The sequence below is a fragment of the Tursiops truncatus genome, chromosome 2 (genome assembly GCF_011762595.2).
Source record: "Tursiops truncatus isolate mTurTru1 chromosome 2, mTurTru1.mat.Y, whole genome shotgun sequence".
Taxonomy (NCBI): Eukaryota; Metazoa; Chordata; class Mammalia; order Artiodactyla; family Delphinidae; genus Tursiops; species Tursiops truncatus.
Genome location: NC_047035.1, coordinates 64,022,485 through 64,036,959, shown reverse-complemented (window position 1 = coordinate 64,036,959; position 14,475 = coordinate 64,022,485). Strand labels below are relative to the sequence as shown.

The 14,475-nt window shown below is 38.9% G+C and overlaps 1 protein-coding gene and 1 non-coding gene across 4 annotated transcripts in view; one reads left to right on the top strand and one right to left on the bottom strand.

The window, feature by feature from the left end:
* EAPP (E2F associated phosphoprotein) overlaps positions 1 to 14,475 on the bottom strand; it is a 38,035-nt gene that overhangs the window by 21,238 nt on the left and 2,322 nt on the right. For all 3 annotated transcript variants that reach the window (XM_073800560.1, XM_019924046.3, XM_073800561.1), the window contains 4 exons: positions 13,237 to 13,418; positions 12,065 to 12,160; positions 10,936 to 11,053; positions 3,770 to 3,883 (listed from right to left, as the gene is read on the bottom strand). In XM_073800560.1, coding sequence (XP_073656661.1) covers positions 3,770 to 3,883; positions 10,936 to 11,053; positions 12,065 to 12,160; positions 13,237 to 13,418 — 510 coding nt within the window. The remainder of the gene's footprint in view (positions 1 to 3,769; positions 3,884 to 10,935; positions 11,054 to 12,064; positions 12,161 to 13,236; positions 13,419 to 14,475) is intronic.
* LOC117311259 (U6 spliceosomal RNA) lies at positions 4,604 to 4,710 on the top strand. Its single transcript, XR_004525484.1, has one exon. It is a non-coding gene; the product is annotated as a U6 spliceosomal RNA (small nuclear RNA).

Sequence of the window (14,475 nt, the reverse complement as noted above, 5' to 3'; positions counted from 1 at the left end):
GTGATGAAGAGTGGCCCCCACTCACTGCAACTAGAGAAAGCCCTCACACAGAAACGAAGACCTAACACAGCCAAAAATAAATAAATAAATTCATTTAAAAAAAAAAGAAAAAGAAATAAAAGGCATCCAAATTGGAAAGGAAGAAGTAAAATTTACTTTGTTCACAGATGACATGATATTATATGTAGAAAACTCTGAAGATTACACAAATAAACTATTAGAGCTAATAAACTAATGCAGCAAAGTTGCAGAGTACAAAATGAACACATAGAAATCTGTTGTGTTTCTATACACTAGCAATGAACAATCCAAACAGGAAAGTAGAATAGAGATTACCAGAGGCTGGGGTGAGTAGGGGTGGAGAATAGGGAATTATTGTCTAATGGGTACAGAGTTTCTGTCTGCCGTGACGAAAAAGTTCTGGAAATGGATAGTCATGATGGCTGTACAATTGTGACTGTAGTTCATGTCACTGAATTGTACACTTAAAATGGTTAAAATAGGGAACAAGATAAGAGTGCCCATTCTCAGCACTCCTAGTCAATGTATTTCTGGAAATCTTAGCCAAAGCAATCAGGTAAAAAAAAAAAAAAAAAGGAAGGAAGGAAGGAAGGGGGGTGGAGGGAGGGAGGGAGGGAGAAAGGAAGAAAGAAAGAAAGAAAAGGTGTCCAAATAGAAAAGGAAGAAGTAGAATTGTCTGTTTACAGATGACATAATCTTATATATATAAAACTCTAAAGACTTCACAAAAAAAATGTTAAATAAATTCAGTAAAGATTCAGGATACAAAAGCAATAAACAAAGATCTATTGCATTTTCATTAAGAAACTGAGAAATTAAGAAAACAATCTCATTCAATCTCATCAAAAATAATAAAATACTTAGGAATAAATTTAACCAAGGAGGTGAAAGATCTATACACTGAAAACTATGAAACACTGATGAAAGAAATTGAAGAAAACACAAATAAGTGTAAAGATATCCTGTTTTCATAGATTGGAATAATTAATATTGCTACAATGTCCATGGTACCCAAAGCCATTTATAGATTTAATGTCATCCCTATCAAAATTCCAATGGCATTTTTCATAGAAATAGAAAAAAAATCCTAAAATTTGTTATGGAACCACAAAAGACCCCAAATAGCCAAAGCAATCTTGAGAAAGAAGAAGAAAGCTGGAGGCATCACACGTCCTGATTTCTAACTATACTACAAAGCTATAGTAATCAAAACAGTATGGGATTGGCATAAAAACAGAGTCATTGATCAGCAGAACAGAATCAAGAGCCCAGAAATAAACCCATGCATACACCATAAACTAATATTTGACAAGGGAGTCAAGAATATTCAATGGGGAAAAGACAGTCTCTTTAATAAATGGTATTGGGAAAACTGGATATTCATAAGCAAAAAAATGAAACTGGACCCTTAACTTACACCACTGACAAAAATTAACTTGAAACAGATTAAAGACTAAAATGTAAGATCTGAAATTATAAAACTCATAGAAGAAAACATAGGTAAAAAGCTCCTTGACATTGGTCTTGGCAATGATGTTTTGGAGCTGACACCTAAAGCACAAGAAACAAAAGCAAAAATAAACACGTGGGACTACATCAAACTAAAAAGCTTCTCATAGCAAAGAAACAATCAACAAAATAAAAAGGCAACCTATGGAATGGTAAAAATTATTTGCAAATCATATATCTGATAAGGGGTTAATATCCAAAATATATAAGGAACTCATACAACTCAGTAGCAAAAAACAAACAAAATCTGATTAAAAAATGGGCAAAGGACTTGAATAGACATTTCTCCAAAAAAGATATACAAATGGCCAACAGGCACACGAAAAGGTACTCAATATCACAAATCATCAGGGAACTACATATCCGAACTACAATAAGGTATCACCTCATACCTGTTAGAAAAGGTATTATCAAAGAGACAAGAAATAACAAAAGTGAACCCTTGTGCCCTACTGGTGAGAATGTAAATTGGTACAGCCACTACGGAAAACAGTATGGAGGAGCCTCAAAAAGTTAAAAATAGAACTATCATATGATCCAGCAATCCCACTTCTGGGTATGTATACAAAGGAAATGAAATCACTATCTCAAAGAGATATCTGGGCCCCCACCTCAGCCAGGTGATCAAGGTCAACATTAATAGTCATAAATCGGGCTTCCCTGGTGGCGCAGTGGTTGAGAGTCCGCCTGCCGATGCAGGGGACACGGGTTCGTGCCCGGGTCCGGGAGGATCCCACATGCCGTAGAGCGGCTGGGCCCGTGAGCCATGGCCGCTGAGCCTGTGCTCCGCAACGGGAGAGGCCACAGCAGTGAGAGGCCCGCATACCGCAAAAAAAAAAAGTCATAAATCATGTTGATAGTTTGTGCCCATGACATAATGTGATGAAAATAGCACTTTATTTCTGTGGTCTTCCTCCCAGAAACCTACTGCAGCCTTACTTACAATAGCCAAGACATGGAAACAACCTACATGTCCATCAACAGATGAATGAATAAAGAAAATATAGTATGTATATACAATGGAATATTATTCAGCCATAAAAAAAAATCCTGCCACTTGTAAGAACATGGATGAAACTTGAAGGCATTATGCTAAGTAAAAAAAGTCAGACAGAGAAAGACAAATAGTGTATGATCTCACTTATATGTGGAATCTAAAAAAAACACTGAACTCATAGAAACAAAGTAACTGGTGGTTGGTGGGGAAGGGCAGATGGATGAAGGCGGTCAAAAGGTACTTATAATGAATAAGTTCAGCAGATGTAAGGTACAGCATGATGACTACAGTTAACAATACTGTACTGCATACTTGAAAACTGCTGAGAGTAAATCTTAAAAGTTTTCACCACACACACACAAAAAAGGTAACTATGTGAGGTGACAGCTGTGTTAACTAACCTTATTGTGGTAAACATTCTGCAATATATTTGAATATCTAATCATTACACTGTATACCTAAAGCTTATACTACGTTGTATGTCAATTACATCTCAATAAAGCTGGGATAACAGCTTTATTTAAAATTAAAAATAGGAACTTCCCTGGTGGCAACATGGCTAAGACTCCATGCTCCCAATTCAGGGGGCCCAAGTTCGATCCCTGCTCAGGGAACTAGGTCCCACATGCATGCCGCAACTAAGAGTTCATATGCCGCAACTAAGGAGCCTGAGAGTCACAACTAAGGAGCCCGCCTCCTGCAACTAAGACCTCGCACAATCAAATAAATAAATAAAGTAAAAATTAATTTTAAATTTTTTTAAAATTAAAAACTAAATTAATTTTTTAAATTAAATTTTTAAAAAATTTTAAATGGTCTAGTTGACAATAAATTGAATATTCAAATGAAGTACTCTTTTACAGCAAAATTTTTAAGACAGTTAAAATAGTAAATTTTATGTTACATGTATTCTATCACAACAGAAAAAAAAAATAAGAGTGTATTTGAGAGATTTTGTCATTCCACAACAAATATGCAGTTTTACTGAACCCTTGTCAGCACTGGCAAGTACTTTATTAGAAAACCTATTTATAACAGACTACGTGTAACAAAAATTATTTGTATAAAGATTAGTCATGCAGCACCAGGGATATATAAGGACAGAACTTTATCAGAATTCTTAAGTACCTCAAAAGTCTATTTCTGATTTAAACAAGAACTACCAAGTGTTTTTGTGTGTGTGTGTGTGTGTGTGTGTGTGTGTGTGTGTGTGTGTGTGTGTTGTTATCCTTTATCCGTTACCTTTGGCAATCAAGACACAGTGTGGTCATGCAGGCAGGGCAATTCAAGACAGCATCACTATTTGGAAAAGGCTGTTGTTGTTGACGTGGCCGCTGTATTCCAAAACCATGGTAGCTAGAACAGAAAAAGAAGGTGAAGAGGGGAAACACATTAAAGCCAGATCTTGCTTTCAAACGCCACTCTCCCAATAAAAGAAACCAGTACCCCTTAGAGAAATGGTTGATTCCAGGAATGGGGCATACAAGATGGACCTGGAACATCCTGTAGGGCCAGAAAGTAAGGAAGTGCTCAGAAAGAAAAAACAAAAAACCCACAAAGAGACAGGAATGTTAAAGGGGCACAGGAGCCAACTGAAAGAGTTCCCAATGACTGAGGCCAAAACAATTAGAGCATCAAAATAAAGTAGTATTGAATTATAACCAAAATATAAATAAATACCCATGAGTCCATGCTGACATAAATGACTTAATAAATAAATAAATGGGGGAGAATAGACACATCTCCCATACATAACAATTACAAATAATTTATGAAGATACTCTCCCCTCAAGGAGGAAGAGCATAACTCCAGACTCCTTAAGTCTAGGCTAAACATGTGACATTCTTCCAAAGAGTATGGTACAGAAAGGGGTGGAAAGAGTAACTTTACAGTAGAGAAACCTGACAAATACTACTTCACTATAGTGAACAAGATCGACATTAACAGTCATAAATCACACTGACAGTATGTGCCCTTGATACAAAGTGATGAAAACGGCACTTTACCTCTGTGGTCTTCCTCCCCAAAACCTCTAATTCCAGTCTAATCATGAGAAAAACATTAGATAAATTCCAGTGCTCGCTTCGGCACCACATATACTAAAATTAGAACGATACAGAGGAGATTAGCATGGCCCCCGTGCAAGGATGACATGCAAATTCGCGAAGCATTCCATATTTTTTTATCTATGATTGTTGAATCATTCCATGAAAAGGCACTCTACCACAAGATCAGCTGGATTGTGCGTTTAACGGATGTGGGAGTGGGGGAGTTGCTTGTTCATCCCTTCAGTTTGCACTTGGAACTCCTTTGATACCTCAGAGTTGGGATGGAGCTGGCCAGCCTGTGAAGACCTCCTTTGGGGGGCGCGGGGAGAATTTTTTTCCCCACTTTTATGAAGTGTTTTTTTTTTTTTTTTGATGAAGATATGTTCTTCTGTATACTATGTTTTCAAAGTGCTAACTGTCGTTATCTAGCGTTATCTTGTTGTTTGTACAGAACTACACTGGCCTAGCACAGGCAGATGTAGATTTTGTTATACTTGTCATAGCTGTTTTAATAAACTTGAGTTCTACTGCTGAAAAAGAAAAATTCCAATAGAGGAGCCTCCCACAATATACCTGACCAGTGCTCCTCAAAACTGTTAAGGTCATCAAAACCAAGGAAAGTCTGAGAAACTGTCACAGCCAAGGAAAGCCTAAGGAGACATAACAACTAAATGTAACATGGTATCCCCGATGGGCTCTTGAAACAGAAATGGGTATTAGGTAAAAACTAAGGAAATATGGGGGAATTCCCTGGAGGTCCAGTGGTTAGGACTCCATACTTGCATTGCTGAGGGTGTGGGTTCAATCCCTGGTCAGGGAACTAAGATCCCGCAAGCCACGTGGTGGAGAAATAAATAAATAAAGGGGGTCATTTGAAGCCCACAGGGGTTCACTGGGATGGTGCAGGATCAATAATGTGACAGAGATGACTGTGCTTTAAATACAATTGCTACCCAAAGGTAAAACAGGATATTTTTGAAAAAGAGAAAAAAAAACTAAGGAAATCTGAATCAAGTATGAACTTTAGTTAACAATAATGCATCGATTATTAACTGTGACGAATATACCATATTAGCGCATGGCGTTAACAACAGGGGAGACTCGTGCGTTGCTGTTGTTGTGGGGGGTGTGGGCAGTACCATGGCAATTCTCTGCATCATCGGCTCAATTTTTCTGTGCACCTAAAACTATTCTGGCACAGCAGCGGAACTGCCACCAGATCCACTGTCAGTCCACGCCGCCTGTCGCGCCGCCTGCCCGCCCAGCGTCCACTGCCACTGCCACCGCCATGGGAGTGCAGGCGGAGACCATCTCCCCCGGAGAGGGGCGCACCTTCCCAAAGCGCGGCCAGACCTGCGTGGTGCGCTACACGGGGATGCCTGAAGATGGAAAGAAGCTGGATTCCTCCTGGGACAGAAACAAGCCCTTTAAGTTTGTGCTGGGCAAGCAAGAAGTGATCCGAGGCTGGGAAGAAGGGGCTGCCCAGATGAGCTTGGGTCAGAGAGCCAAGCTATCTCCCTCTCATATTTGACGTGGAGCTTCTAAAACTGGAATGTCAGGAATGGCCTCCTCCCTGAGCTCCCCATTCTTGGATGTGCCATGGAAGGATCTGGTGCCTACAGATGAGCACAGCGAGTCCGTACGGAGCTTTCCCTGATGTTCCACTACACTCTGTATAAATATCTTCCCAGACTGAATGTGTTGTCACCGGCTTTGCTCTTCCCCTTTCTCCTTGTATGTGTGTTGACCTGAACTATATGCCATAAACCTCAAGTTACCCATTTTAGTTTGTTTTCATTTGGGGGTGAACGCTGGGTTTCAGTCCTTTGGATCTAGGTTTCCAGTTACGTATTATTCAAGTATTAACAGCACAAGTAATGGCTTAACTTTAGAATAGGAATTGTTGTGGGGGGGCAATAATCTATATATATATTTTTTTGGATGAAAGTTTTATCTATTATATATTAAACATTCTTGCTGTTGCAACTGCGAAGCCATAGCAGATTTGAGGTGCTTTTGAGGGCCGAATTATTCTCCAAGTTAAGCGACGTCCTCGGGCTGAATTAAAAGCCCTACCCAAAACTAAAGTGGGAAGGGGAGAGCCTTTGCCTCCACTGTCCCACCTCCACCCTCCCCTTAACCCTCTGCCTTTTGAAAGCAGATCGTTTTCACTGAGATGTTGGACACTACAGGTGTCTATCCCTGGGCCAGCCAGGGACCTCTGAAGCCTAATTCATGGCCTGGATTTTTTTTTTCTTTTTCCATCCTCTGGTCTTTCTAATGGATATTTAGAACTTTTGTAATCTCATAGCTATCCAAGCTCCACTTCCTAAATTTTAAGAATTTCAATCGAAAGTTAAATTGAAGGTGCCGTTTGTAGACACAACACCCATGAAAGCCCAGCCATCATAACAAATCCCTGAGTGTTATCTTAAGAAAATGAAGCTGGTCATCACAGCTTCAGCATCTCCTGTTTTTTGATGCTCAGCTCCCTGTGCTGATCTCAGAGTTTGCTCCTTCACCCCCTCTCACCCCTTTGCTGTCCTGTGTAGTGATCTGGTGAGAGAAATTGCTGCCTACTCCCACACCCCTACCGCTACCCCCAGCACTACATATGAGTTTCATTATTGCAATGAAAGTGCCTTATGCTGGCTTTTCTCAAAAAAAAATACAAAAAAACAAAAAAACACCACTATTCTAAAAATAGTCTACTAATTAAAAAAAAAAAACCCACAATAAAGCTACGTTTAAAAAGCAAGGGTTGGGGCTTCCCTGGTGGCACAGCGGTTGGGAATCCGCCTGCCGATGCAGGGGACGTGGGTTCGAGCCCTGGTCTGGGAGGATCCCACATGCCGCGGAGCAACTAAGCCCGTGAGCCACAACTACTGAGCCCGTGTGCCACAACTACTGAGCCTGTGTGCCACAACTACTGCAGCCCGCGCACCTAGAGCCCGTGCTCCACAAGAGAAGCCACTGCAATGAGAAGCCCGCAGACTGCAACGAAGACCCAATGCAGCCAAAAAATAAATAAATAAGTATATTAAAAAAAAAAAAAAAAAAGCAAGGGTTAGGCTTCCCTGGTGGCTCAGTGGTTGAGAATCCACCTGCCAATGCAGGGGACACAGGTTCGAGCCCTGGTCCGGGAGGATCCCACATGCCACGGAACAACTAAGCCCGTGTGCCACAACTACTCAGCCTGCACTCTACAGCCTGTGAGCCGTAACTACTGAGCCCATGTGCCACAACTACTGAAGCCTGCCTGCCTGGAGCCCGTTCTCTGCAACAAGAGAAGCCACCGCAGTAAGAAGCCTGCGCACCGCAATGAAGAGTAACCCCCACTCGTCGCAACTAGAGAAAGCCCGCACGCAGCAACGAAGACCCAGTGCAGCCAAAATAAATAAATAAATAAAAATTTTAAAAAATTTTAAAAAATAAAAAGCAAGGGTTGTGGACTCCCCTGGTGGTGCAGTGGTTAAGAATCCGCCTGCCAAAGCTGGGGACACGTGTTCGAGCACTGGCCGGGCAAGATCCCACATGCCGCGGAGCAACTAAGCCCGTAAGCCACTACTGAGCCTGTGCTCTACAGCCCGCGTGCCACAACTACTGAAGCTGGTCCTAGAGCCCATGCTCCGCAACAAGAGAAGCCACCACAATGAGAAGGCCCTGCACACCAGAAAGACCCAATGCAGCCAAAAAAACAAGAAAAACCCACAACATTGTAAATCAACTATATTTCAATAAAAGTTATTAAAAAAAAAAAAAGCAAGGGTTGTAAGCTCTAAGTGCCTAAGGATTTTGGTCTGTTTTGTTCCCTGCTGTATTTCAAGAATCTAGAACAGTGTCTGGCATATAGTAAATTCTCAACAGATATTTGCTGATTTAAAGAATAAAGCATGAATCTGCTTATGAAGACACTAAAGTATAAAAGTATATATTCTTAAAAGGGGCTTATGGAAAACACCTAAAAATTGAACAGCAAAATGCAAATCATTTGGCATTACTTCCTAAACTCTTTAAATATTTGTGGGGAAAAATACTGAGACCATGTGGTATATATTTCATAATTGTTGTTAAATACCTCCAATGCTTAGCAAATTTCAAAACCCAAACCCCAAGAAAATAACTTAATCATTCATTCAATAGGTGCTAAGTGCCCATACAGCAGTGTGCAAGATGCCTGGCGTACAGCATTGAACAAGACAGGTATGATCACTGTCCTTGTGGTGCTTAAAATGTAGTGAATTCATTATTTGAAGCTGGTTTCTGTGGTCTTAAAAGGCAACTACTGCTTGACACAGGAATGTGAATAAGTCAATAAGATGTTATTTCTTCTCAAGATTATGTAAGAATGAAAATACATTCCATCTTACTTCCATGACAAATTCTGTCACCAGAATAAGGAGCTAGACCGTAAGCTCCTTAATTATTTCAATAGCACTCATAGCACTTAAAACGTTCATTTCACACTGAGTGTGAAAAATATTCATCACATAAATGCAAGGGGCAGTTGGAGGAAGTGGTGCACAGGTGAAACTAGGAGAGGAAAAAAGGACAAAGTGGGAGGGTGGAAGCTAAAGCCTGGTGCACAAAGACCCACATAACATCACAAGCCCTCTGGGCTTGACAAGTACAGATTCCTGGGCCCCACCCTAGCGGAATCAAAACCTCCTCAGTAGGACTCAAGGGTTCGCATTTCATTCTAACCAGGTGATTCTGAAGCACAGCTAGCTTAGGGAAAAATAGTTGTAAGTTGCCCAGCTTTCACTTTTATGATAAATCAGCCTTTATCAGCTCAAATTTGAAAATGAGTATAGAGTTTCCTCTTAGGATGATGAAAATGGTTTGAAATAAATATAGGTAGTGGTTGCACAACATTGTGAATACACTAAATACCACTAAATTGTTTTCTTTAAAATGGTTAACATTATGTCATGTGAATTTTACCTCAACTTTAAAAAATCAAATTTGTATACCGTATGCTAACGCATATATATGGAATCTAAAAAAAAAATAAAATGGGGACTTCCCTGATGGCACAGTGGTTAAGAATCCACCTGCCAATGCACGGGACATGGGTTCGAGCCCTGGTCCAGGAAGATCCCACATGCCACAGAGCAGCTAAGCACATGCGCCACAACTACTGAGCCTGCGCTCTAGAGCCCGCAAGTCACAACTACTGAGCCCACGTGCCACAACTACTGAAGCCCATGCACCTAGAGCCCGTACTCTGCAACAAGAGAAGCCACTGCAATGAGAAGCCTGCGCACCACACGAAGAGTAGCCCCTGCTCGCCGCAACTAGAGGAAGCCTGCGTGCAGCAACGAAGAACCAACGCAGCCAAAAATTAATTAATTAATTATTTTTAAAAAAGGTACTGATGAACCTAGTGGCAGGGCAGGAATAAAGACGCAGACATAGAGAATGAACTTGAGGACATGGCGGGAGGAAACTGGGGCAAAGTGAGAGTATCACTGACATATATACACTACCAAATGTAAAATAGCTAGTGGGAAGCTGCTGCATAGCACAGGGAGATCAGCTCGGTGCTTTGTGTCCACCTAGAGGGGTGGGATAGGGAGGGTGGGAGGGAGATGCAAGAGGGAGGGGATATGGGGATATGTGTAAACATATAGCTGATTCACTTTGTTATACAGCAGAACCTAACACAACGTTGTAAAACAATTATACTCTAATAAAGATCTATAAAAAAATTTAAAAATTAAAAAAAAAATCAAATTTGTAAATAGTTAAAAACAACAATTCAAGCATTCAAGTAGAAAACATAACATCCACTGTTTATCCACATAAACTCTTTTTTGGCAGTACCACGGCATGCAGGATCTTAGTTCCCTAACCAGGAATTGAACCCGTGCCCCCTCCAATGGAAGCACGGAGTCCTAACCACTGGACCGCCAGGGAATTCCCCACATAAACTCTTAATCTCCAAGTAATTTTAAACTGTTGATTTAAAAAAAGTCAGTTTTGTTTCTTAAAGGGAGAGACTGACTAGCTATAGCAGTCTGAATGCAACAACAGTTTTTAAAAACCCAGTGGCCTAAAGAATGTGTGTATGTGTATAACGGAGTCACTATGCTGTACAGCAGAAATTAGCACAACACTGTAAATCACCTATACTTCAATTATAAATAAGTAAATAAATATTTTTTAAAATAAATAAAAAACCAATGGTCTGACTGAAATTTGCTTTTCATTTTTAAAATAAACTATTCAGCAGTTTTTTCACAAACTTAACGCATGTCTGTATAAACATATACACATACACTCAAAATGTGAATATAGCGAAAATCATCTTTTAATCATTTTTCCTAAAGATTCTAATTTTAAATTTAAGTTCTTACCCTCTTCTCTGTGCATCAACCCAGGCCTGATCTCTGTCATCTTTTTCAGGATCATATAGTAATTCATCATTTGTTGGAATTCTGTGTTGTTTCTTCTTCTTTTTCTTGGTCACCTGTGCTAGTTTTGAAAATGTTAACGATATGGCTAAGTATCATGTCTAAAATCCACACCTCTTTTATACAAAATGAAGAAACCTGTTTCCTAAGGTACATATTTTTTCTAGTTATATTTTTCTAAAAAAATATTTTAAACTATTCCTCCAAATAAAGTTCAGAACTGAGTTCAAATAATGAGACGTCAGAGTCTTACTCAAAGTAAGTCAAGAATAGAAACTTTTTTTTTTGGCCATGCTGCACGGCTTGTGGGATCTTAGTTCCCTGACCAGGGATCAAACCTGGGCCCTGGCATTAGAAGTGCAGAGTCCCAACCACTGGACCACCAGGGGAGTCCCTAGAAACTATTTTTGATGTCTTAAATTCTCCATAAGTTCTCATACATAAAATGCTACTGAAATCAGAACAAAAATGAATGGAAAAAAAAAACTATGGTCATCCACATACACTAGACCTACTTGGGCAGGTCAATGTTAATGTAACAACATATAAAAATATAAAATTGTTTACCATATAAATTTGTTATTTGTGTATTCCATCATAATTACTGATATAATTAAGTTAGTTTTAGTTCTTGTCATTGTGTTCAACTTTGCTCAAATTTATACAAAATCAATTCCAAAGAACAGAGAGATTGATTGATTTAAAAAAAGCAACAAGTTAGGGAAAATTCTGCAAGAGATTAAAATCTAGAAACTATCTGCAGTTGTGAAAGCAAATGTTGCTGTGCTAAAGAACCTGAAGGAAGAGGGGGCCAAGAGCCCTGAGGAAAGAGGTACTGAGTCAGGACACACTCTTCCTCTCCCCAGAGGTGCCGCTGCAGCACCACCCTCAGTCCCTGTCCTCAGGTGTGTTCCCATCTGTTCTCATGCGCAATCCTGCTTTTGTTTTCACATCAACTGCCTGCAATTTCTTAAAAGATGAAACTCAAAGGGAAAATCTAATATCAAATAATTGCTAGGTAAACCTTCCTTCATAAAATATAACTGCTAAACCTGGTAAACATGTTACTTACCTGCTTTGTCTTCATCCTCAGAATCAGAATCAAAATATATATCGTCATAGTACTTTGTCGGAGCTGTTCCAACTTTCCCATTTCCTGAGGAAGACCCTAGTCAAACCATAAGGGAAGTTTAAAAACTGAATCATACTGGATTGGCAAGGAAAAAAACTCCATATATTCTTCCATCACTTCAAAGTGATACCAACTCATTCCCAATTTCATTTGGGTGGAAGAATACTTTCACATCAATGACTTACTGGATTTCTGTGCCCTATGCAATTACAGAGAACTTCCCCTCCTTGAATAACTGTTCCAAATCATGAGAAAATTATTCTCTCTCCTTTCCCACAAAGAGACTGAAAGCATATATAATGATAAAAGCACATCTAATTAAATAAAATAGCCATATTTTCACATTGCCGGCATATATCTCTCTACCTTTCAGCCATGCAGTATACTGTGGAGAACAGGGAATAAACATCTTGTTTTAAGGAACTTTAGAAGAAAGAGGATAAGAGCTCTACAAAGAGTCAGGCAGAATGAGTCAAGGACACATTCTTTCTCTCCTCAGCTGTGCCTAGTGCCATGACATCACCTATACTTATGCCATCATATGCCTGCATCCCTAATTCTTCCTCTTAATTAACATCTGCTTTTGCTTTTATCATTATTACATATGCTTTCAATTCTTAACAGTTAATATATAGCATAACAACATGGAAACCAATTCTGAGGAGTCCTACCTTCACAAACAAGTTTTCGAGTCAGATATATTTTACATAGAAACCAAGTATCAAAATGAAGTATGTTTCATTACTTACTAAAATGAGACGGGAATTTGTGGTGACACATCATTCAACCTGCTATATCAGTGCTATATAACCTTAAATATACTTCTATAAGCTAGTGTGTCTCTTTTTCTTTTATCCTGGGATAAAAATTACAAAAGGAAATCATACAAGTAAACAATGCTAAACAGTCTCTTTCCAGCAACACACGAAACTTCTTCACTAGCAATGAAAGAAAACTACGCTCAGGTTGCCAAGCACATTTATTCATTCATTCATTAAGTATTTACTGAGCACCTACTGAAAGTGCTGGGGCCATAACAGAGCACAAATAAGGGTCCCTGCCATTATGGAACTTAGAAAAATATCTATATGAAAATCTAACTAAAAGTTTACCTGTTTCTAGAGAGGATAACTTGTCCTCCATTGTTTTTATGGTGGAATTTAATTCAGCTTCCATTTCTTTTTCAAATTCATCTTCACTAGAGGATTCACTTTCTCCAGTAAGACATTCTCTGATAAGTTTTCGTTTTTGCTCGGGAGTTCCATGTAAAAGCACATCCACCTCATCTTCAGAACTAGAACACATTTAAATCATAAAGAATATAAATATTAAAGAATTAAAATAACTTCAAATGCCTATCATCTCACTGCCCAACAAATTTAAATTTTATAAGGTTGCATTTGATTCAGCTATCATTACATACAGCTCTTCTCACTTGATAGTTCAACCATTTCTGCATATTTCCAAATATATTTTTTAATGTCTGCATAACATTTCCTCTTGCAGATGCTGTACAGTTATTTCTCTTCGCTATTAAACACTACAATGAATATCTCCGTATATATAATTTTGTTTCTGTTGATTTCCTTAGGTTAAATGTCTAAAATTAGATGCAAACGTCTTTCTGACTTCTAGAATTATCACACTACTTTCCAAGAGTACTGCACCAATTCATAATTCCATCAGCAATGAAAAATTTACCTCACAGAACTGGGAGTTTGTTTTAAACTCTGGATACTTAAATAAAACTTAATATATGTAACAAATAGATAGCTAATACATCCACACAAAATGTAACAGACAGTAAGTAAATATTACAGTTTAAAAGGCATAGTGCTACGGAGAACTAAAAAGAGAGAGAGGGCTAAATTATATTCCAAATTCTCCTGAGCAATTTCTGCCAATTTCCTTGGACTTTTGTGCCTGGGTTTCCCCATCAATAGCAGTATGACAGAATTAAACGAGATATCAGAAGGAATGAAATGTTATCAAGATGAAATGCCTAAGACTTTTCTACTATAATCAATAGTACACACATAATGTTCAATTATTCATGATCTGATGAGCGGTTACAGACTATTCCTGGGTTTTGCTTCTCTATTTTTCTCTTCTACAACAATGCTTGTGCGCCTCAAGCAGAAGGTAAATAAGAAAAATACAATTCACACCAATCAATTTTGCTAATGATAGAGGACTTATCCAGATTCTACTTCCAAGAAAATTCCCCATCTGACATTCCTCATCCTGACCAGCATGCTCCCTTTCTCCATTACCACTATATTCACTCAGGTCCTCTTTTTTTTTTTTTACATCTTTATTAGAGTATAATTGCTTTACAATGGTGTGTTAGT